Source organism: Podarcis bocagei, assembly GCF_964188305.1.
Source record: "Podarcis bocagei genome assembly, chromosome: 6".
Lineage (NCBI taxonomy): Eukaryota > Metazoa > Chordata > Lepidosauria > Squamata > Lacertidae > Podarcis > Podarcis bocagei.
The window spans coordinates 23,336,581-23,361,910 of NC_138130.1; the positions used below are offsets into that span (position 1 = coordinate 23,336,581).

Here is a 25,330-nt window from a genome sequence, read left to right on the forward strand (position 1 = left end):
CCGCATGGGCCCAACAACGGTTTGTAGTTTTACATGCTTGCCCCCCAGAGCGGTCAACTTGCTTCCCCCAGATATTTGGCTGACATCACCAATGATGCCAAAGGGAGAAGGCCATCTTAGAAGACTGTTGGAGAGGCAAGAAGGCCCAGGAAAGCTTGTGGATCTCCCTACAGACCAGGCCTATCTTTTGGGAGGAGGGCACCTGTGCAAAAAAAGGGGGGCAGTGGGCTCTTTCTCCCCCCCCCCACACCCTTTCCTTATGCTGCCAATGTGGCTTTGCAAGCCTTTCCTCCCACCCCCTTTGAAGGGCAAAGGTTCCCAGCCAGTTCTGGGCTCCTTTTCCTCTGAGGGCGACAAAGGCCACTTCCTCACCTCCCCAGCCATCCCCTCCTCACCGGAAGGTGGAGAGCAGCTGCCTCCTTCCCGCGCCCAGGTGAAGCCCTGACCGTAAACAAGCCCAGGAGGCCTCCTCCTCCGGGGCAGCTGCGCCAGCCTTGCCTTCTCCTGCTTTCCCCGCACCCGCCAAGAACTGCAAAGCCCGTCAGCAGGAAAGGAGCAGCCGCCGCCGCCGCCGCCGCCACACGGTATAATTATTATCGGTAGTATTATTGATAAAAGGGGGAGGGGAAAGAAGCAGCATCATACCATACAGAGAAGCAACCCGACCGCCGCTGGCAACCTACCGCCTGCCTCTCCCTTCATGGCGTGATTGGAGCGGGATGCTCTGGCCACCCTCCCCCCCGAGCTTATTTTGGTGATGATTCTCGGGGGTTTGGAGTTGTCCGCCCCGCGTCGCCGGTGCGCAGAGAGGGCGTGACCCGGGAGGGGTCGGGGATGGTGAGGAGGAGGAGGAAGGAGGAGGAAGAACAAGCGGCGGCGCCCGGCAGCGAGGAGATCAGGGCGAAACGGTGCGAGCAGGTTCCTTCTTGCTCGCTGGCGCTGCAGCCTTGCAGTCGCCCAGCAACAGCTGTTCCCCGCGAGCATCCACCGGCGCACACCGAGCAGCCGGAGAGGAGGACGGCACGCGCGCACGGCGCCTCCCGCTACAGGCGGGGAGAGGGCCGGCGCCAGGTGGGCTGGGAGGCATCGGTGGCATGCCTTCCGCTGGGGGGTGGGGGTGGGTGTCCCGAATTTCCTTCGCCTTCCCCTCCCGTTGGGCCCAATCCTCCTCCTCGCTGCGTCACGCCGCCCCCCGCGCGCTTTGGATGGCGCAGAGAATGGGGATGGCGCCCAGTGGCCCCAGATCCTCCTCTCCACCAGAGAAAGAAGGTCCAGCCACCACCACGCGAGGAGGAGGAATTGTAGAGTTGGAAAGGACCACGAGGGTCACTTAGTCCAACCCAGTGTGGGACTCGAACCCACGACCATGGATGTTGGGGGTGGCAGGGCACCCACCTGTCCTGTTGCAGAACCAGCGGTGCCAACTTTTGCACATGCACACCACTTGAATGGCAATGCCCCTAGAAGCTGGCTCCTGTTTCCAGAACCAAGCTACAGTGGTACCTCGGGTTAAGTCCTTAATTCATTCCGGAGGTTCGTTCTTAACCTGAAACTGTTCTTATCCTGAAGCACCACTTTAGCTAATGGGGCCTCCTGCTGCTGCCGCGCTGCCAGAGCACGATTTCTGTTCTCACCCTGAAGCAAAGTTCTTAACCTGAAGCACTATTTCTGGGTTAGCGGAGTCTGTAACCTGAAGCGTATGTAACCTGAGGTAACACTGTACCTGCAAGCAATGGGTCAGTTTGCAGAAGCCATGCCTGACTCCATCAGGTTGCCAGTTGTGTTGCCAGAATGCGCCACAACATCATCTAAGTGACCTTAGTGAGCATTTCAATTAAAACATTCTGATTATTTCTACCGTTTTTATTGATTTTCTTGATTGGGGAGGAGAGCTACCCTCCTACCCCCCTGGCTATGCCCATTCCCAAGACCCTGAAGTCTCATGCTCTACTGAATGAACTTTGTTGCAGGCCAGGAGGAAGAAACTGAGCAGGTGCCACTTACGCTGGCTTTGCCCTCCCTTGGTGGCCCAATGTGTGGCTGGAGCCCGGTGGAAGTGGTTGGGTGGGAAGTCTGGAGGGGGTGCAGGCAGAGCCAACCCATTTCAGTTTGGTCCCCTGGTCAGAGGAAACTGATCAGAACCCTAGGATGGTTGTAAGTGAGAAAGCAGATGGCAAGGTGCTGCAGGAAGACGGAGGTTCTTAGAATCACAGAATTGTAGAGATGGAAGGGACCTCCGGGATCACCTACTCCAGCCCCCTGCAATACAGAAATCAATCATAGCTGTCAATGTTTTCCTTTTTTTAAAGGGAAATTCCCTTATTCCGAATAGGATTCCTCGCAAGAAAAGGGAAAAGTTGACAGCTATGGCAGGAATCTTTTGCCCAACGTGGGGCTCAATCCAAACCCACAACCCTGAGATTAAGAGTCTGACGCTCTACCAACTGAGCTATATCAGCACATAGTGGGGCAGAATTTTCTACTGTTCCGTTTCTCTGGATGACCTTGGTTTTTCATATTATGAGAAAGTGTGTGGGGGGGGGATGGAACCTGTCTGTTATGTACTGAGTTGAATAGGATCCAAAAGGCAGCAGTCTGATTGGTCCTAGAACAATAGGATCCAGAATGCAACAGTCTGATTGGTCCACAGGAGCCACCCAATCCAGCTCCAGGTGGAAGGGAATCCGCAACCTGATTGGCCTACAGGAGAATCCCGGAATTAGCCAATCACGTGGGGCCCATTGTGTAAATAATGTATATAAGGCAGACATTCTGGGGGAACTTCCATTCCTCCTTGCCACTATGAGCTGAATAAAGAGCATGAAATCCATTCTCGACTCAGAGTATATTTCACTTTCCAATTTGTTACCATGCATAATTTTATGTAGGCCCCCCCCTTACTTGCCTCCTCACCCTCTAAACAAATGCCCCCAATATCATAAACAACTGTAGTATGTAGCTAGTGGAGTCAAGCCTTCAGCAAGGTGTAATATTGTGTGGTGGAGGGGAGAATTACAATAAGTGTGTCACTGTTCTCACCTGCAAAGATCTGGGAGGTACATAAAGGTCATTTCATGCATGGCATTTCAGTAACGTGGGTTTCATTGATTCTGAAGCTGGCCTTTCACTGTGGTCATAGAACATTCTTAGTTTATACAGTTGCATAAACTACAAAACAACCATACCGTGTACAAGTTATTAGTGTAGTGGATGTGTTCATCAGAACCTGATTTAGATGGTGAAAATGTACAAAGGCTTGTGTGAATTTTAGACACTTCTCTATTTTTGCCACATAGACATATGCTAGCAATGGCAGTCCTTGCAATGAGTTCTGGAAGCATGTTTGCACACAGCAAATTAGTTCTTCTTCACAGGGGATCATTATGGCATGTTTTTCGTCACACAGGTACACATGGCATGTTCACATAGCAAAACAGAAAATTTTCACATAAACACCCTGACAGCATACATGGGGTGTACATTCTTTATTAACTGCACCCATGCGTGCAGACACATGGTATGTAGGGTTTCTGTCGCTTCAACATTTGGGTAGAAGAAAGAATCTTTTGTAAACCTATGAAGAGCAGTATTCATGCAAGGAAGTACGCAACATGCAGACCTAAATGTTCTCAGCAACAGTCATTTAAAAGGACACAAAACAGACATGGATTCTTGCCTAAACTGAATTAAGCTTATTCCATTTTAACTCTACAGACTGGATGAATAGGCACTAAAATGGGAAATGTGATTCAGCATAGGTAAATATAAAGTTATGCACATGTGTGTGTGGTAATTTGTCATATGCATGTTCTTCGGTGATCACTTGTAGCCAAATAAGATCGTCTTCCATGAATATGCTCTTAACTGTGTGTCCCTAAGTGACTGTGGAGGCCAATTCTGGATCCACACATCCTTCCACAGTGGGGACATAGGTTTCCAGGTGGGAGTTGATCATGGTGAGGATTTGCCAAACACGCCTTCTTCTTAGCTTGTTTCTCCCTTTCGTTCTGAGTTCATGGTTCTTTAAAGTCCATGATGCCTTTGGTAGAGGCTGTTCTCCAGTTGGAGCACTCGCAGGCCGGTGTTTCCCAGTTGTCAGAGTTTATACATTTATGGGGTCTGAAACTGAGCCGTACCTTGGGGTCAAGGTGGGCAGCTCAATGAAGATGTCAACTCAGCTGTGAGAAAGACAAGATCATTGTTAAGGATAACTAGGAAAGGGGTTAAAAATAAAGAGCCCATTATAACTATGCTGTTATACAAATCCATGGTGGGACCCCCATGGTGGTCTTGGCTGCCACTCCCAGTCCCCAGTCTAGCTGCCTCATTCTGGATTAATTGTAGTTTCTGGGTCACCTTCAAAAGTAGTCCCACGTAGAGCGCATTGCAGTAGTCCAAGCAGGAGGCAACTAGACCACTTAGAATACTCTGAGCAGTTATGGTAACCCCACCAGGGCATTGCAGAGCTGGAAAAGCGTTCAGAAAATGGCGACCAAAACAAACAAAGGGCTGGGGAAACTCCACTCTTAGAAAATGGCATACACCACTTTAGATGAAAGGTGTAGACAAATTCATGGAGGATAAAGCCGTGAAAGGCTGCTAGCCATGATGTCTATGTACCACCTGCAGTGTTGGAAGCAATAAGTCTCTGAATATCCACTTTGCAGCTTCGCTATGTTTTTGTATATGTTGGAAGCCTCCCAGAGTGGCTGGGGCAACCCAGTGAGATGAGTGGAGTATAAATATTGTTGTTGTACTATTTTATTGTTGTTAGCCACCCTGAGCCCGGCTTCGGCTGGGGAGGTCAGGATATAAATAAAATTTGTTGTTGTTGTTGTTGTGTTTCGTTGGCCATAGTGAGAACACAATGCAGGACAAGATTAACCTATTGCCTGATGGCAGCAGGGCTTGTCTTTCCTTGGCTGCTAGATATTGTGCTCCTAACCAGTTTACCGATTAGGCTGAAGTTTGAAGGTCTTAGGAAGACCATGACATCAAGTAACCTATTAATGCCTCCAAAAATATTGGCAGAAAAAATATATTTACTGACAAGCAGCTGGATACATTTTTTTTTCTTGCAGTGCAGTTCATCCTTCTCCATTATATTTTATTCCTAGGAATATGTTGCTACTAGGCAGAATTATGCTGTGGGCAAGACCATCGCCTTATGAGAACTGACAGCTGGATAGTGAAACTCAACAGCAAAATCTTAATTCTATACCAGTCAATGCGAGTTTGTGCAAGGCCACAGCTGAAGTGACACTGGCTTCAAGGAGGAGGAATAATAATAGTCATAGTGATGAAAAGTGTTAATTTACACACTATTACATCAGCTAATATAATTCATCATCGCAAAGAGGTATATTTGCACTTGCACTTGACAAGAACTGTATTTATTTTGCTATATATATATATATCTCCCCCTTACACTGGGAACTCAGTGACCATTACAATTCAAAGCAGGTGACAATATGTATTCATTTGCATCTGGTCTTGCTTTGGGATCAAAGTGCACAAGCATCTGTCATTTACATCAGTGGGATTGAAGAGTGTTTTGCTTTGACTGGATCATGCCCTAGATCTGTAAAGTTTCTTTCAGATCATCAAAGAAACCATGTAATGCAAAGAGACCCAGTAACAAAACTTCAAGTGTATTAAAATGGAAGGCTTTCTGAAACCTTGCCCTTCTGAAACTGCGGAATTGCTGTAAACAAAACATAGAGTTTAGGGCATCCTTTATTGCTTCTGGGACTAAATTCAGTATGCACAGCTCTTTTTTTATTTTATTTTATTTTAAAGAAAGCCAGACAGCACCTGTGGGCTATCAAACTGCCATTAGGCAATTGGTGAATCTGCAAAGATTATTCCAAAGTAACCGCTTGGCTAAGCTGGCTCAGCTCTTTTTTTTTTTTTCCATCACATGAGTTGCTTAGCTCTGAAAGGTTTGTTGGGTTAGTGCATCCTAAGGGACAATTCCCAATGATTCTCTCCTATCTTGTGTCTGTCCACAATCTGAATGCCAGTTGAACCCTTCATAAGATAGGAACATAGGGAGCTGTCTTATACTGAGTCAGAACATTGATCCATTCTAGAGATCAGCCTTGTCTCCTCTGACTGGCAGTGTTTCAATCAAGAAAAAGAGTTTCAATCAAGGAATATTTCCAAGCTCCACCTAGACATCCTAGAGATTCAACCTGGGAGCTGCATGCATAGCAGATGCTCTACCGCTGCAGTCCTTCCTCAAAGATATGAGTGCAATAAACTTTTAATAATAATAATAATAATAATAATAATAATAATAATAATAATAATAATAATTAATAATTTATTTATTTATACCCCACCCATCTGGCTGGGTTTCCCCAGCCACCCTGGGTGGCTCCCAACAGAATATTAAAAACACAGTAAAACATCAAGCATTAAAAACTTCCTTAAACAGGGCTGCCTTCAGATATGATAGTTGTTTATTTCCTTGACATCTGATGGGAGGGCGTTCCACAAGGTGGGCGCCACCACCAAGAAGGCCCTTTTCCTGGTTCCCTGTAACCTCACTTCTCACAGTGAGGGAACTGCCAGGAGGCCCTCGGAGCTGGACCTCAGTTTTCAGGCTGAACAATGGGGGTGGAGCCATTGTGTGGAAGAAAGTGATGTTGCATGTACCCCTCTTTGTTTTTGCTATTTGGGGAGACTTGTAAATACCGTATTTTTCGCTCTATAAGACACACATTTTCCCCTCCAAAAATTAAGGGGAAATGTGTGTGTCTTATGGAGTGAATGCAGGCTTCTTGGCTTCAGCGATAGCAACGTGAAGCCTCTGAAGCGCAGTGGGAGCGCTCCCGCCGCGCTCCAGAGGCTTCAGGTTGCCTTCACTGAAGCCTGGAGAGCGAGAGGGGTCTGTGCGCACTGACCCCTCTCGCTCTCCAGGCTTCAAAGATAGCCGCCTGAAGCCTCCGGAGTGCAGCCGTAGCTCCCGCTGCACTCCGGAGGCTTCAGGTTCCTTTCGCTGAAGGGTAGGTGCCCCTTCAGCTAAGGCGCAGCACCCCTTCAGCTAAGCGGGAAGATAAATGGAAGGGGCTCCGTTTCTCCTGCCGCTTCGCTAAAGAGGCGCTGCGCAGAGAGGGGGAGAATTTTTTTTCTTGTTTCCTCCCTCTAAAACAAGGTGCGTCCTATGGTCGGGTGCGTCCCATAGAGCTAAAAATACGGTAATCCCTTACCTCACTCTCTCATAACACCAAAACTTGTTGACATGCAATGAAGCCAAATGTTCAGGAAAAGATAAAGTACTTCTTCCTGCAGTACCAGTTTCACCACTTTCTGGAAACCACCAGAGGGGAGAGTGCTCTAGTGGTTGAATTCTGCTTGTCAGTTTTCCATAGGCATCAGGTTGGCCACTGTAAGAAGAGGATGCTGAACTACATGGGCTACTGGCCTGAACCTGCAAGCTCTTCTCATGATCTTATTAACAAGAGTTCTAAAATGGCCATTGGTAGTGATCAGGATTTTTTAAACAACAACAATAATCCTGGTTATAAAGGCTGTCCCTCTGAGTTCACCAAGTTTGCTATCCAGCATATAGTTATTTTTAAACATACTGAAAGTGTTACAGTTCTCTGAGGAACAGATCCAAGACTAACATCTGTAATGTTTTCTCACCCGCCATATAATATTAGTAATGGACAGCTGTTGTTTAATGACTGGTACATTTTTAAAAGACTGCTTAATGCTTCAAGGCAATGCAGTTTTGGTGTCGCATTAATAGATTTTGATTATCTAATGCTGGCATCTGAGGCTGCAAAGTCCAAACTGAGCTAGGCTTTATTCAGACACCATTACAATGTATGATTAATGAGGAACTTTAATAATGTTTTGGTGTGGTGTCTAAATTGGTAGGCCATAGTTTGTGATCAGACGTTAAAAACAAAACTTTGAAGTAGGTTTGCAAACCATTGTTTATGTTAACCATAGTCTTGTTGTAAACCTTCTTCAATCAATGATGGTTTCAATGTGATATCTGACTTGACAGGCCAAAGCTGAAGCTATTTTTCTGCCTGGAGAGACTGCTGCCCTGTGGAAATTTAATTGAACTAATGAAAATGAATAGTGAGAGGATGGATAATTAGAGCAGATAGGCAACTCTAAAGCATGGTTTGCCTGCTCAAATGATAGTTTGGCAAGTCCTGAATTTGGCATATGATCTAGTTTGCTCCTCAGCTCTGACTTGCTGTTGGCCTTGCCTGATCTGACAGTGACCTCGGTGTTTCACAGTCATTCCCACACCAGCAAAAGCACAATCTGGATCACATTCTGCTTCAAATTTGTTTTGTTTTGTTTTACAGCTCAACCCCTTCCTTGGAAAAAATGTAAAACATGAACGCAACAAACACACGTTTGCAAATCAGCACACCATACCTAGAAACATCACTGCCTACTGTTCCCAGTCAAGTGGGTTTGTTGCTGCATAATGTGAAAAACCTACCTAACTCCCTTAACCTTGAGTGGATGGATGAATGTTTTGACAGTGGAGTTGCTGTCAGTTTGATGACCTTGACAGTCTTCTTGCTCTGCTTATAACATAGTTTTTGCACACTAATAAGGAAGGGGGGAAGGGAACAGACCTGTTTCTTTCTAGCCAGCCTGAAGAATTTAAAGCATTCACCTGAACTCTAACATTACACTCTTGGATACAGTCGGAAAATAATGTGAGCGTTTTCTGCCAAGCCTGACAAACACACATTTCTCCCCAGTTACTTTTGGTGTGATTATCTCAAAAACTTCCATTAATCAAAGCTCACTCAAGCTAACATTTTTCCCAAATACTTAGGGTGCCTCTCTTTCGAGAACAAGACCGTTTGCTCGAAACTGTGAACAGGATACTTTATTATGTCAAAATAAACCATCTGGCCGTACAACTGTTTCTAATTACTTCCCTGCCTAGACTGTAAACTTTGGGGTTTGGCACTGGCCTTTCCTTCCAGAATGCTGCCCAAATCCAGCTTCCAGGCAGCTAATCAAAGGCACTTGGTGGAGCACAGGAGGAAGGAGCCAGTTCTGGCCAGCTCAGAACTCTGCAGACCTTCTGGGTCTGTCTGTGTTTCGGACTCCGCAGGAGAACTCTTCATTTACTGCTTTCCTGGGATCTAAGCATGCATACTCAGAGGCATCTCAGCTTGGTGCCGTTTCTATTCATGTCTTCACTCTTCGTCCTGCTGCCTGTTATTTCGCAAAGTTTCTCCTTGTCCCTGCGGTAAGCTAGGATTTTAAGCTCTGTTGTTGTTGTTTTTCCAGCAATTAGCTTTTAGGGGCCAGGCAACAAGTTGCAAGGAAGAAGCCTTAAAGAGGTATTTCTCTCCCTCCCCCCTCCCTTCCCCCCCTCCAACCTGCCGCTCGACTCTTTGTAAAATTTGAGCAAAAGAGCAACAGCATATCTGAGTGCAGAAGCAGAGCTGTAGCTGTAATTTGCGTTTTGACATCCACATTTGAACTTCAGAAGATACATAAGATATCCCAGATCAGATGGGTTAGGCAAAAATGTGTTGTCTCTTTTGAGCATTATCCTGATGAGCACACGTTAGAGCTTCCTGCAATTTACTGACTTTGTTTTTTCTGGGCATCATATATTTGCCGGTCAAACTCTGTTAATTTGTAGCACGCCAGCGTCACCCCTATTCATGGTCCTGGTAAAAACAGCTTTGCGGGAATCTAGATCTAGCATCCTGGACTAATTTTGCTCGTATCCTAGGAAAACTAATAAGGAGGAGAAAAGGCACAATGGCTATAAATTCCCACAGTGGCTATAAATTCAGATTAAGATGCATAGCAATAGGGGTATAAAGTCTTGCAAATTCCATTGCCTGGGATTTGCATCTTGTCAGCTTGTATTTGAGCCCTGCTGCATTCCACTTAGGACTTAATTCCAGATAGCTCAGTTGGTAGAGCATGAGACTCTTAATCTCAGGGTTGTGGGTTCGAGCCTTACCTTGGGCAAAGGATTCCTGCGTCGCAGGGGGCTGGACTAGATGACCCTTGGGGTCCCTTCCAACTCTACAATTCTATGCTTTGCCATAATAAATAAAATATTTAACTCCATACTTCTTTAAAAAATAATAATCCAGGAGTCTCATCTGGATGCTCTTCTTCTTGAATAAATAAAATACTGTTGAGCTATTGATTTAAAATGGAACAAGTAAAGATTTGGTATTAGGCTGGTCACAAGGTGTTGGTCATTCTATGCAGTTTGATATCCGGAGGTTTAAAAGGAAACTAACAAGGAAAGAAATGTGTGACATGTTACATTACTGAAACAGTTTTATGCCTTTATGTAAACTGCCTGAAATGTGGCTTTAACATTTTTTCAAATGAATAAAGTAAATACTAACATTCTGATGGGGCATATATATATGGGTCATGTCACCCGTTGGGTAGAATCCCAGCAGCAATAATTTTGGGGCATTCTGATTGGGAAGGTTGGCAAAGATGGGGAGGGAACGGATGAATTAAAATACTAAGCTCCCCAATATGATTCAGTACCTTTTTCGGGGGGGAAATAAACCATCTTCCCATCCAGAACATTAATGTACTATCAAAAATAGAGATGACACAGGACACCTTGCTGGGCAACCTGCAGGAAAGTATTTGCTAGGTTCTCAGGTTTACTTCGGTATTCAGTTATATAGACCACATTCCTATGAGTCAGTGCAAGTACCAGCCTTTCCAACTCTTGTTTGCATCTTCACAGCACCCCCAAGAGGAAAGGTACTGTTGTTCCTATTTGTGGTTGGAGTGGGAAAACAGAGTAATTCAAGTGTAAGTTGTGTGTGGCTGATAGTGATTTGCCCAAGGGACAGTTCACGCTGCTCAACCCTTCTGTGCAATTTTGCACACAAATGCCGGAGGAGAGAATAGGGGCATGAACAAAGCTGCTCTCACAGGAAGGCGGCACCCGTTTCCTTGTTGTTGCTGTATTCCAGGATTACAGAGACAGCAGCCGACTCCCCACCCAAATTCACACGAGCTTTTCTTCATGTAGCTAGTGTTACCTTTGCATGGAGGGCTTTGGGAGTGTGAACCTGCTGGGCAACTATAAAATAAGATTGTGGCTGAATCCCCACTCGGTTACGATGCTCGCTGTGGGTAATCTTGGGACAGTCTCAGTTTATGCTTCCTTAGAGGATTGTTGGGACGCGGGTGGCACTGTGGGTTAAACCACAGAGCCTAGGACTTGACGATCAGAAGGTCGGTGGTTCAAATCCCCGCGATGGAGTGAGCTCTGTTGCTCGGTCTCTGCTCCTGCCAACCTAGCAGTTCAAAAGCACATTGAAGTGCAAGTAGATAAATAGGTACCCCTCCCGCAGAAAGGTAAACAATGTTTCCATGCGCTGCTCTGGTTCGCCAGAAGCGGCTTAGTCATGCTGGCCACATGACCCGGAAGCTGTACGCCGGCTCCCTTGGCCAATAAAGTGAGATGAGCACCGCAGCCCCAGAGTCGGCCACGACTGGACCTAATGGTCAGGGGTCCCTTTACCTTTACCTTTAGAGGATTATTACATGGTCAAATTAAGGGTAACCTTTCCCAAGTGCCTTTAGAGCAAGGCCAGCATGCACATGCAATAAATAAATAAATAAATTATATCTAGCAAAGCGTTTCTCTTCTTCATTCGAAATGCAGAAACAAAGTTGTTCCTGAATGCAAGCATTGCTCAAATAGCACTGGGTTCTGCTTGAAGAAAAAGTGCACATCTATCACACTGGTGTGAATTTTCGAGCCACACGCCAATGTTAGTGTGTGGATTAACAGATTTTAATATCTAGCCACTTAGCCCCATTTTTATTTGGAACCCAAAATAAATGTTTTTCTTAAAACCCAGAAATTGGTTCCCCACCAAGTTTATTTCCAAAATAATCTGTGGGCTGATTGCCGAATGAGCACAACCCAGCAGCACAAGTTTCTACATCATTTGTGTGATTTTTTTGTTTGTTTTTACAACTGGTTGTCTTCTTAATTCCTTGCAGGAATGGTTGGGGAAGGACCTCGCCTTGCCGACTGTCCCTGACGGAGTCAGAGCGCAGGTGTCGAATCCCTGGTGGAAAACTCTGCAGTGGCAGAGGCCAGTGTGACTGTGGGGTCTGCATCTGCCAAGTGACCGAGCCGGGCAAATACTATGGGCCCCTCTGCGAATGTCATGAGTGGGTGTGCGAAACCTACGATGGAGAAACTTGTGCAGGTAAGCAAGTCTCAGCAGCTCACAGAGGTCCACAGTATGCTTCAAACGTAGTCATGACATCTCTGTGGCCATCTGTACTGTTGGTAGGTGCTGGCAAATGATGGGACTGGAAGCCTTTACTATTGGGTTTCTGTATGAGTAGAGAGTTGTGGGAATCTTGGAGGTTCTCCATGTAGGTGGGTGAAGGCAGAAAAACTGAGCTGGTTGTGGCCATTTGGCGATAATGACTTTGGTTGAGCATGGTTACATGGTTAGCACGGTCCATGATTGAACTTTGGTTGACCCACTATGTTTAGGGTTAAGGTAATAAAGACTGGTTGATTAGAAGAGTCCTGGTTCTTCTGAGTTTCTAAATAGCTAGAGACCATGTGAGACTCCTTCAGTCTGTGTCTAGCTGGTGAATTAGTGTGGTGTAGTGGTTAGAGCAGCCTTCTCTAACCTGGTGTTCCCCATTTGTTTTTGACTGTGACTCCCATCATCTGTGGCCATTGGCCATACTGGTTGAGGCTGATTAGATTTGTAGACCAAAAATATGAAAGGCAACAAGTTGCGGAAGGCTGGTTTAGAGTGTGAGACACTTGCACTGGTAAGACCCATGTTCAAATCCTGACTCCACCATGAATTTCACTGGATGAGAAAGTTGTTCTGAGGTTAAGGGCTGGTTAGAGAACCATGCAGATAACACTGAATTCCTTGGAGGGAGGTGGAATATAAATGCAAAAAATGAATAGCTTTTTGTTGGAGACTGATGTTTATTTATATGCCATGAAGAAAAAGCTCACTTGCTCATTTCTGCACCTTTAAAAGCATGAGAAGAGGGTAGGATTTTTTCTTCTGGTCAATTTGCACTCTTTTTTATAAGATGGCAGCATAAGATCAAGCAGATTGGGGGAGTGCATGTGGGACCAAGAATGAAGGAGACTTTTCCTATTGGAAGGTGCCTTTTGTATAAGGGGTTCCCCCCAAAAAAGATTTACCATAGGCTGCCCCTAGTCAGGAAGCACACCTTAATACACCCGATACCAGAGGTGGAGGAACTTTTCAGCTTCATGGGCTAGATCCTTATAAGGCTCTATCACATAAGCCAAATTTGACAGGTGGGCAGGGCCACCCACCCTGTCAATCAATTGATGTCACAAATGACATTAAGGGGGTTGGTACTTTGAAGACCCAAAGTTGGGACTTCAAAACTTTTAGCAGGCAGCAAAGCACTGCTAAAGGGATGTTTCCCCTCCCTTCCTTTTGAAACTGAGTAGGTTCAGGGTGTGCAGGACAGCTCCTTGCAGACAACTTTCTCGTGCATCTCAGCCAATCAAGATCATCTTTCTGCCTGAAACAGGGTGCAATGAGTCCATGCCCAAAGCTAACATCACCAGCCAAATTGGACACCCTGGCAGGCCTAAAAATAGCCAGGGAGCTGGAAGTTTCCCCTCCCTACATAGGCTATCCCACAGGAGATTCTCAGCTTTATTACAAAGACACCTCCCTTCAGCCCAGCTCTAGCAAAAAACCAAAGAGATGAGCTTTGGATTTTATTTTCCAAAAATCAGTAGAAAGAGATTGTAACAAAATCTTGTGAAATAGGGGTAGCTCTAACAACTGTGCAGCCTTTTGTGACAGCTTCCCTTTTAAGGCAACGAAACCAAATGCCCAAGTATAAAGGAGATGCTTGTTTGGGGTATGGGGAGGGGAGAAGAGAAGAGAAGAAAAGGGAAGGTACAAAATCACACACGTAGGCTTGAAATCAAAAAGTCAATCTAGCTTAGCTAGTTACATGGGTTTCATAAGATGTGCAAAAGAGAGGTTCTGAGAGAGAGCTAAGATATACCGTATTTTTCGCTCTATAACACGCACCCGACCATAACACGCATGTAGTTTTTAGAGGAGGAAAATCCATAGGCATGCCACCTGTAGGCATTCCCTCCATAACACACACAGACATTTCCCCATAACACACACAGACTATACGGTATATAGTTTTATTTGAATGCTGCTTCTTCATAGCCAAAATCATGCTCAAGACTGCATACAACATGAGAAAACACATAATTACAAACATAATGAAAGCAATCATGAACAATAAATTAAGCATCAAAAGTACACAACCAAACTGAACAATTTCCACATAAATCATAATAAGATATAAAATAAAATAAAAATACCAAAAAGTAGTATCAATAACAGCAGCAACCCTCCCCCACCAGCAAAACCTCAGCCCAAGAGTTTTTTCAGCCACCTCAGTTTTTATAGCTGGAGTCAAGTCAGGGCCCCTCCCTCCAGGACTAGTGGGGAAAGGCCTGCCAGGATTTACAGCCAAGATTGGCTCTGGCCTTTTCAGCAGCCTCAGCTTTTGTAGCTGGAGTCAGTCAGCATATTCCACACCCTCGTCTGGTTGCCAAGGGTCTTTCTGGTTTGTGGTCTGAACAGTTAAATGCAGCATTTCCCTTTTTTGGAGTCTGTAGATAAGGCCATGGCAGTTTGGGAAGCAGAACCAGCTACTGAGTGCCATGAAGTTTGTGCACTCCACATGCTGTGTGTGGACTTAATCATTCATGCTGAATGCCTTGGGCACCACCCCCTGCGCACGCACGCGCACACCCACACACCGATTCCATGTATACACTGCATGAAACAGGCCCTAGTCATACTAATCTTTGATTTAATTCCATCCTCTCTGTGTAAATCTTCTTTAGTGTCCACTGTGCATTAACACTAGATTCTGGCACATGGTGTCTGCTTGGGCTGCAATCCTCCACTTGCTTACTAGGGAGTAAATTGGGTTGAATCCAGGGCACAGTATGAGCAAACATGCATAAGTCTGAGCTGCACAAGCGCCTCAGACTTGATATGAATTGAAACAGTTGTAAGGCATGATCACAATGTTAGTATTTTCAGCTGTCTGTTTTAATTGCTCACATTCTGTTGTCAGGGTTAAGAGTTTTTAAATAGCTCAATAACATGGGAACAGAGGAAAAACTGCAGTCTTTTCATTTGTCAAAGGACTAGGGACTGTTCGCTGGTGCTTTTTCACATCACATCCTCTCTGAATATTTGTACCGGTTCCATGTAACGTGTCAACTTTTCGGGCCAGACACCACAATTAGGTCAAAGCAAATGTTACAGAGAGTGCCATTAGTAACAAATGCGTTCCAGCAATGTGCTTGGCAAATTTCATTGGAAAAGAAATAGCAACTTATTTTAACAGCAACGTTGTAAAGAATAATAAGTCCAATAATAACAAACCCCTATAACGTGAATGCTTTTTAAAAAGAGAAATTAGTACTTTGCCCCCTTTCTCCTGCCGCATCATACAGAAATGTTTAATGGGCTCACACAGAACACTGCTGCTTAGGATAGAATACATGGACCCAAAATGTCATGCACATCGGACTTAGGTCTGTGCTGCATTTTCACTTTCAAGAAGATTTTCGGTGCAAGAGTTCTGCTTTCAAGGAAGCTGCTTTTGACAGGTGCTAAACACAATGGAAACCAAGTGTAATTCTACATTTTCTTGCGGATGTTTGAAACTGTTTGCTGCCACTGAATTGACTTTTTTTGTTGCTGACACTGCTGTTATCTCACCGTGAATGACCCCAGCCAATCAGGGATCACATAATGGATATGATGACATCACAGGTTCACTTAAGGCTTGGTGACAGTGAGAGCAAATAAAGTTGCATATCCCTTGCTCCGTTAGATATTGCTGAGGCGTGTATATGTGTGCAAAATATCAGGCTGATGTTCACTGTTTTGCTTGGTGTGCTGCAATGCCTTCTACTTTCTGTATAAGCTGAAGCTAAAAGTATCAATATTTTTTCTGAAGCCTAACTTCCCTAAAGTTTTAATGATACTGACTTTTCCACCATAATAATTACTGAGTTCAGTGAGAGAATTTGGATCAACTGCTTTTAAACTGCTTTCCCCAAACGGCAATGCTTCATCCTACCATAAAGGGATCAATTCACCCTCATAAGAATTAGCATGGAGGTGGGGTCATTAAGATGCAAAATACCATATCTGAATAGTGGCAGGTAAGATTATCCTATATAAAACCTGCTATTCTTACTAGGCAGCCTCACCAACTTGAGACCACCAGACATGCTTGGTGGTCCAACAATGTATTAATAAACTACCTTGTTTTATGACTTTGAGGACTGCAAAAACAATAGTGTGAGCTGCATTCAGGCTGCTGGGTCACAAATTCTTCATGCTTACCGTGAGACAAAAACAAAAATGGTTGATACAGGTGGGGATCAAGAATTATTATGGTGATATACACAGACAGTTAACGTCAGTTTTGAGTCATACTGTATATTAGTCCTTGCCTCTATCATGTTTGGAAATCTGCTATAGGTAGAGTTGTTTTGGGCATGATATTAATGTTGACTGAGGATAAACTGCCATCTTATTTTTCATTCTTATTACAGTACGTGGAAACAGTCTCATTTTGTTTCTTATTGTGCTGTTCAGTTTAATGTAGACTTTTTAGTTAATCTTTGCTTTGAGATTAATGCTGGTCCTGGGAAGGTTAAATGAAAATGAATCCAAAGGGTGGCTTACGCAGATACCCAAACGCAGGGTATCTGTTGATAATAAAACAGATTGCAGCAGTCGTGTCTTGAGGAAAGCAAGGCAGAAATGTTTTTTTTATTCTTGTAAGTACCATTTCCCAAGTGTGTGTGTGTGTGTGTGTGTGTGTGTGTGTGTGTGATATATATATGACATGACTCTGGCATGAGGCATCCAGCATGTGTGAAGAGGTCTGTGTGAATCTGAACTTATGATATGGTTTACCTTTGTAGATTGTGGCATGAGTGTAAGATTGACATAACTCCCAATATGACAGGAGGCCCTCCATGATGAACTTTGGTGACCCTGGAACTTCTAGTCTCCTGAAAGCCACTCAGGCATATCCTGAGTTCACCCACATCTGACCTAAAGATTAACCCATGCAAATTTAGTTGCTAAGTACAGGATATTCAACTCCTTAATGGGAGCCATCCGCACAATGGTAAGGTGATTTGAGGGCAGATAGCAGGAGGATGAAGGACAGATCCTGAAGCTGAGACTCCAATATTTTGGCCACCTCGTGAGAAGAGAAGACTCCCTGGAGAAGACCCTGATGTTGGGAAAGATGGAGGGCACCAGGAGAAGGGGACGACAGAGGACGAGATGGTTGGACAGTGTTCTCGAAGCTACCAGCATGAGTTTGACTAAACTGCGGGAGGCAGTGGAAGACAGGAGTGCCTGGCGTGCTCTGGTCCATGGGGTCATGAAGAGTCGGACACGGCTAAATGACTAAACAACAACAACAACAAAGCAGGAGGAGATGGCCTGGTTCAGTTAATCCACTCGCTATCACAAGTCTTTCACCCTTTCGTTAAGCAAACAGGGTGGCCAGTTTTCAGTCCTTTTCTCTTTAGGGTGGGCAAGGTGAGAAATGGGCAGGAACTCTGAGACTGCTCATCTTAAACCCCTCCTTTCCCTACTAGGAGGGATTAGCTAAGATTATTATTTAAACCCCAGATTTTCCCATAGCTCTCCTTGCTCCAATAGAACAACCCAGGACTCAGCAAACTTATGCTTTGCTTTAAGGAAAGATATATTCCCCTCCCCTTCCTCCGCTTCTAGTTTTGGTTTATGGCAAAATTGTAATGCCCACATTTCTGTAGGCCTTGAAAAATAGTTAGGGAATCTTCTACTCTTTTAAAAATAGTTAGGGAATCTTTTATTCTTTAACCAAGGTTTGTACGTATTGTAGAATTTGCTACCTGCCTAGATTGTTACTTTGCTGTCATATACAGTTGAGCGGACACAGCATCGCAACTCCGCTTTCCTTTTGTGCTTTGCCTGTTGATTGCAGCATCTGGGCTTGATGAAGCAGGTGACCCTCACCTGTTCCAAGCCTCCTTCAGCTGAGGAATCACAGACCACTCACACCTGGCCAGCTAGTTTGCTGGGCTGTGAACCTTTGCCTGCATCAGCCTCTTGGAGCACCTCTCCCGGTACTCCCTATGCCTCAGAGCCTGGTGTGTTTGTGGAGACAGGGGCGCCTCTGGCTCTGGTGATGGGTCCTCATGCTCTGGCATGCTCTGGCTCCATCCCCTCACCATCCTCCATCACCCTGTGAGTACTTCCTTACCCATTCCTTGCTTGCTCCAGCCCTGGCTACACCCATCGTTCATGGCAGCAATTATGTGTTAAACATCATGCAAATACCTCTGTTTATGTGCTTGAAGGCCTTTGCAGTAGCTCCGTGGGATAAGTTGACAGAAAAGTGGCTTCGTTGTGCCCTATGTCAGTGATGTGGCACCAAGCTAGCGGGTAAACTGAGGACGTCTGTTCCCCGAAACTCTGTGTTATGTATTGGGTGGGAGGGAAGGGAGAGAGATGTGATCTGGTGCTTTAAATGTTTTGACAATGAAAAGGAGTCATAAAGTGGGATGTGGTTTTCCATTCTGCTGTCACTTCAGGTTTGTCTATCCGGAGTAATGTGACTGACTCCTTCCGCCCATATGTCTTGCTAAATCACACCAACAGCTCAAATAAACTGTGACAGGTAGGGTCAGAGACCTTCTCCTCTCTAGCTCTCTCTATTCTGATGACTTCTGGATATTAGCAGTAGTAGCATCTGGTACATAATTAAGCAGGGCTTTCAGGAGTGGCTTTGGTTTATGTCACAGCTTCATAATGGAAGTTGGCAGTTGGATGTCAAAGTCAAAGTCTTCCCCCGGCTGTACATATCATTAGACTGGTGTAGTTAAGGCACTCCACTTCCTGGAGTCGATGGCACACCGTGATCCACATTGCATCAGACCAGTTTTGATGGCTCCACACTTAGGGGATGGAGATATAGCAATGTGGGAGGATGTCCGTCAGTGAGAGGAAGTTCTCAACTGGAGAAAGCAGATGGGGAGAAATTAACCCTCATTGCCTCATAATACTGGAGCTTTGGATCATCCAATGAAGTTGACTGTTGGGAGATCCAGGGCAGACAAAAGGCAATGCTTCTTCATACTGTTGTCTAGTTTGTACATAACCTTGCCTAGGCAGGAACATGGAAACATGAGGGTACTCATAGGAAAAAATTGCATCTTCTTCCTCATTACCCAGAACTGAGACGTGGTTTAGTTGAGAGTTCTGTTCAAATCAGGACTTGTGGTTTATTTTCCACAGACAAACCATCGCTGTCAACCAAGAACAGATCTTGGCTACAGCTTATGGTTCTCTTATGGAATGAGTCAATCTATGAAATCAAATTTGGACATTAGCAGTAAGGGAAATCGTGGCTTAGTCACCAGTAAGACTAGAGGAGGAGCAAAGCAGATGTGATCTTTCCAGGGGGGTTCTGAACGCTTACACATTTACACTTAGCTATGCACAGCATTCCTGCCAACCTAGCAGTTCGGAAGCATGTCAAAGTGCAAGTAGATAAATAGGTACCACTCTGGCGGGAAGGTAAATGGCGTTTCCGTGCGCTGCTCTGGTTCGCCAGAAGCGGGTTAGTCATGCTGGCCACATGACCCGGAAGCTGTACGCTGGCTTCCTCGGCCAATAAAGCAAGATGAGTGCCGCAACCCCAGAGTCGGCCACAACCGACTGGACCTAATGGTCAGGGGTCCCTTTACCTTTTATGCACAGCATAGCTTACATAGCCCAGCATGCAATCTGGGCCTGTGCATAATTAAACTACAGTGGTACCTCGGGTTAAGTACTTAATTCGTTCCAGAGGTCCGTTCTTAACATGAAACTGTTCTTAACCTGAAGCACCACTTTTGCTAATGGGGCCTCCTGCTGCTACCGTGCTGCTGGAGCATGATTTTTGTTCTCATCCTGAAGCAAAGTTCTTAACCCGAGGTACTATTTCTGGGTTAGCGGAATCTATAACCTGAAGCGTATGTAACCTGAAGCGTATGTAACCTGAGGTACTGTATGGACTTTACTACCATGAGATGTATTGATGGCCACCAACTTTGGGTGGCTTTAAAGGGGATTAGGCAAAATCGTGGAGATTTAAGGCTATTGCTGGCGACTACTTCTTGCAGCTATGTACCACCTCCAGTATGAAAGGCAGTATTCTTCTGAATACCAGTTGCTGGGGAACACAAACAGGAGAGTGCTGTTGTGCAGGTGTCTTCCTTGTGGGTTTCCCATAAGCATCTGCTTGGCCATTGTGGGAAACAGGACACTGTACTAGATAAGCTTTTGATCTGATCTTGCAGGATTCTTATGTTCTTTGTTGAAATGCCTGAACATATACGGTGCAGTACATAATGTTCCTTGGGAAAGGAAAATGTACAAGTGCCGTGAGAGTTTCTTTATTAAGCCTTTGGATGAAATCTAAATCTGGTTGTTGAGTTGGAATGAAATGGCTGAAATGTTTAAGCCTTTAAATAATATTAGCATTCTTGATGTGCCCCTGGGAAAGGGGGTCTTGGGCAGGCAGCTCCCACCACTCACCCTCACCCATCCAGTCCCTGACATCAGGCCACTATCTGGAGAACAGAGTGGGGCCTCCCCTCCCCCCAATAGAGAAGCCGGCCTCATCATTTCAGTTTACATCACAAACTCTTTCAAACACCCTTCCTTGCTGCTTCTCAAAGAACTGAAATATTTGCTAGCTGGCAAATGTGTGAAAACTACTCGGGCAGGTGTTAAGCAAACCTAGAGTACAGGTTGCCGAAGCAAATGCTGTTCTAAGTTTATGTTCGTTATGAATGAGATGGTTATGTAAAGAATTTTTCACTTTGCAGATACAGCCTGTGGCCTGGCTGTGGTGTGGTGTAACCATGGGTCTTCTGCAGTTGCAAATGTAGTAACATTTTTTAAAAACACACACCACACATTTGTAAATACTTCTCATAGGCTTGTGAGTAGGCTTGATTATTGGCTCTATTTTTAATTATATATCATTTTTGCCAACTTATACAGTGGTACCTCATGTTACATACGCTTCAGGTTACAGACTCCACTAACCCAGAAATAGTGCTTCATTTTAAGAACTTTGCTTCTGGATGAGAACAAAAATTGTGCTCCGGCGGCGCGGCGGCAGCAAGAAGCCCCATTATCTAAAGTGCTGCTTCAGGTTAAGAACAGTTTCAGGTTAAGAACGGACCTCCGGAACGTATTAAGTACTTAACCTGAGGTACCACTGTATTTGCATGTTGGCTTCACAACAGCTATGGGTAGAACACCACTATGGAGGAGCATGCTGTCTGTAAAAAGGTATTTATATGAAACATTGATCTGATCAATTGAGGGGGGCTGATATTAATGTGTTCATTGATTCTAGGCACACAAAAAGTCATTCTTAAAACAAAACAAAAAGAAAAACGAGCTCAGCTTTCCCTTCTTTGGTCCTCCTTTAGTTGCTTGTTTTTCATGTCCCTGGGGAATATGATAACATTTGCTGTCCTACCATAAGTGGCGAGGAATATTGCTGTGCTTGCTTCGTTTTCTAAGTGGTTGGTAAGCGAAATAGGATGCCAAATAGGGCAGTGTTAGAAATGTAATTTGGAGGCCTGTTTCTGGAATAAAAATAAATAAATCATAGTTGTTGCCATGGAATCCGATAAAACATTTTTAACCTTTTGAATAATGAATTGTGGTCCCCAGGGTCTCTGGAACAGTAATGCAAGGCTTCCAAGAAAGCCGTTGACAATAATTGTTTGAATGCAATGTTGCTTTTGTGGCCCGTATTCCCAGATGTGCCTGAAGGCAGGCTTCTAGATGGAAGGAAAGAAGTACGAGATGAGGAAAGAGGAGAGAAACTGAGAACGAAAACTAGACAGCAGATATGTCTCTTACAAAAACCTGCAAATAGTAGCAGATGGCATGGTCAGGTGGAGGCGCTTACCTGGCCTTCCCACAGGTGAGTGAGTCTCTGTTGTGCGGTGAGTGGGGAGAGGGGAGGGTGGTGCAGTGCAAACGTACCAGCAGGAGCAGCAGATTGGCTCTGTCGATGCATTTGCACTACACCAACCTAACTACCCTCTCCCGCTCCCGGTATGCAGCAGCAGCCCACCCCATCAGACTGCCCACTGCTGCCTGTAAAGTTGATCTATATTGCATCTTTTACTACTTAAAGAAATACTATGAAGAAAACATTACTGGTGGGGGAATCTGGTGGTTTTTTATGGTATAATCTGCAACATTCCACTGACACAATAATAGTGCTTTAGTACTGGATTTTTGCTAGAAGGTCCACATATCATTATGCTTTATTACTTTATTTATTTTTGAAATTTCTATACCGCTTTATATTTTTAATAAAAATCTCAAAGTGGTTTACAGCATATTAAATCAATAAATTGTTCTGCAATACTTCCCCAACGTACAACGGTTATTGCTGCCTTCATTGTAGCAGAGGACACCTAAGGCAATAAACCAAAACCAGAACGTTTGTTGTGTGAAAAGGTACAAGATTTCCGCAGCAAGCTATGGGACTTGAACCAAATGGAAATGAAGCTATAAGTCTATCCCAAAACCTTTGCAGGAACAAACCGTATTGAAAGCCGGATTGTGCATAACTGCCCTGATTACATCACAAGCACAAATAATCACCAGTGCTCATCTGGAGTGGCCTTTGATTTTATCTGGACCTACTGAGGCGGCTTCTTCCAAAACAGGATTGCTGAAACTGAAGAGCTAGAGAGAGAGATAATTTACATTTTTTATGAATTAACTTTTGCAACATCTGTCATATCAGTGCTCGAATGATGGACTGGTAGTAGCAGGTTGCCTCCCTTTTCTTACAGACTCCCTAGCTGCTGTTCTGAAGGTTATGGGGGTAAAAAAATTCAAATACTGGTTCATACCCCAGTTAGTCAATTCGCATATGTTGTCTGTTTTATAGACCAAAATATATGACACAGTCATACCTGTGGTCAGATCCTCTGCATTTTTAAAGAAAATTGTAAATGCAGTCACAAACTCCCCAGTTCTGATTAGGGCTGTGGCCATGAAGGCAGGTATTTTTGCCTCTTTCCCCAACCCCATCACATTCTCTGTCCAAATTGTCCTTGGAACTGTTTGCTCCATGGTTGAGGAAAATGGATACTTGCCCTGCCGTTGCTTTTGTGCTATCCTTCATGGGGCAAAAAGAAAGTCCAGGGGGGCAGTTATAAACAGGAATGTGATGTTAGCATATGAGAGTTCTGGAGGTGAAATAGTTAAACAGGTTACCCAATCAGAACCTAGGGGTGGAGTCAGAGGGACTATAAAACCAGTTCTGGGTGGGGCGAAGGGAGGAGCTCGTTGGGTGGTTGGTTGGAGTGGGAGTGAATTGGGATAGAGTCTGTGGGTAGGTTGAGTTAGTGTAGCGAAATCAGCTGAGTCAGGAACAATTAGGAACTAGGAAGACAAGAAAATATCTGAGAGGTGGTTTAGTGAGTGAGAGCAGGTAGCGGAAGTTATAGGTCTGGATAGGCAACCCATGATTGTAAAGGACCGATACCGTTTATGAAACCACATGCTTGTTAAACTTCAATAAATAAATAGAAGTTTATGTTCCAATTTAACCCTGACTGGACTCAGTATTGTACCAGGTAGGGCCTGGGTGGTGGCAGAGAGAAATAAAGTGGTGGCACAGGGATCAATAGACGGTGAAACCTCCGGGGACCCTGTGTGATCGCCACAAGGAAGATAGCATGCGATGGGCAGAGCGAGTTCCATTGGATCTGCATTTATCGTGTGTGTGTGTGTGTGTGTGTGTGTGTGTGTGTGTGTCTGCAGTTTGTACATGTAACATGCCAAGTCCTCTCACCTGTAGTTGAGAGATAAGCTACTCAGGCAGCAGCTAGTTTTCTGGCATAATAATCTGCAGGGCCGCCAGTCAGTCAATTAAAGTTTTCAGTTACCTAAGGTTGGTATGTCCTTACCTTATGAGTGCTGTTGCCTGATAAACCAAATAATGGAGATGACATTAAAATGATCTCTTTCTTGATGGACAAGGGAAACTATGGCAATAACCCTGGACTCATTTCGCACTGGATATCAGCTATATACAGGCGTTCAACCTGATCATAGCCTAAATGTGTGTGTGTTGGGGAGGGGAACTAGTGTGTGCATGCTGATTCCAACCCCAATGCTGAGTGTGCCCCTCCTTCCTTGCTTTAGCTGAACCATGTTTAGAAGTCTCCTTCACACCTCTGTTCTACAAAGGTGGACAGAGGAAGGGGGCGCCTTGCATGTTGTGGGGACATTGGGAAGGAGGCCAACACTTACCCAGCCCCCTGCACACACTTAACCACTTCATGATCAGGCTGGATAATAGGGCTCTTGTAAGGTGTGGAAAAGGATGCGGGTGGCGCTGTGGGTTAAACCCCAGAGCCTAGGACTTGCCGATCAAAAGGTCAGCAGTTCGAATCCCTGCGACGGGGTGGGTTCCCGTTGCTTGGTCCCTGCTCCTGCCAACCTAGCAGTTTGAAAGCACGTCAAAGTGCAAGTAGATAAATAGGTACTGCTCCGGCAGGAAGGTAAACGACGTTTCTGTGCGCTGCTGTGGTTCGCCAAAAGCGGCTTAGTCATGCTGGCCACATGACCCGGAAGCTGTATGCCGGCTCCCTTGGCCAATAAAGCGAGATGAGCGCCGCAACCCCAGAGTTGGTCACGACTGGACCTAATGGTCAGGGGTCCCTTTACCTTTACGGTGTGGAAAATCATACAGGCCCTAGTTTTCATTTTTTGTCGAGAAATGGAGGAACAAGGAATGCATAAGTTCATGTTGTCCCTGTTTCTGACCACTGTGTGCAAATGTTTGCACAGGTCTAAGCTCGTCCAAGTATACACGCTCAGGGCTCTGTCCATGTGCTTGGAAACCCTTCTTTTCTAAGCCTCCCATTGCTTAGAAAGAGCCCTACATGCATAACTTTGCATGTGCATAGGATCTGTACAAGTATTATGCTGAACAGATGGAAGTTGGGAGTTTGAAATCTTACCTGTGAACCTACTTCCCACACGCAAATTCAGTGCAGCTTGTGAAAAACGTTAGCGACACGTGCATAGCAAACTGTAGGATACATGTCACCATATGTGCATAGGTTTGCGCCCAGCTTCTACAGCTGGTAAGCAAGAGAGTCCCATGGACTGCAAGAAGATCAAACCTATCC

General features: G+C 45.0%; 2 protein-coding genes across 6 annotated transcripts in view; one reads left to right on the forward strand and one right to left on the reverse strand.

The window, feature by feature from the left end:
- The window catches only part of NALCN (sodium leak channel, non-selective), a 185,602-nt gene extending 184,506 nt beyond the window's left edge, over positions 1-1,096 (reverse strand). For 3 of the 5 annotated variants that reach the window (XM_081198228.1, XM_081198229.1, XM_081198227.1), the window contains exon 1: positions 684-1,092. The gene's annotated coding sequence lies outside the window, so the exon portion shown is untranslated. Of the gene's footprint in view, positions 1-683 lie in introns of all 5 variants that reach the window. The other 2 variants (XM_081198230.1, XM_081198233.1) reach the window with 2 other exon arrangements.
- Positions 1,097-8,970: 7,874 nt separating this feature from the next.
- Positions 8,971-25,330, forward strand: part of ITGBL1 (integrin subunit beta like 1) — a 134,542-nt gene continuing 118,182 nt past the window's right edge. Inside the window, exons 1-2 of the mRNA XM_081198481.1 lie at positions 8,971-9,244; positions 12,010-12,221. Coding sequence (XP_081054607.1) covers positions 9,144-9,244; positions 12,010-12,221 — 313 coding nt within the window. The 5' untranslated portion in view covers positions 8,971-9,143. The remainder of the gene's footprint in view (positions 9,245-12,009; positions 12,222-25,330) is intronic.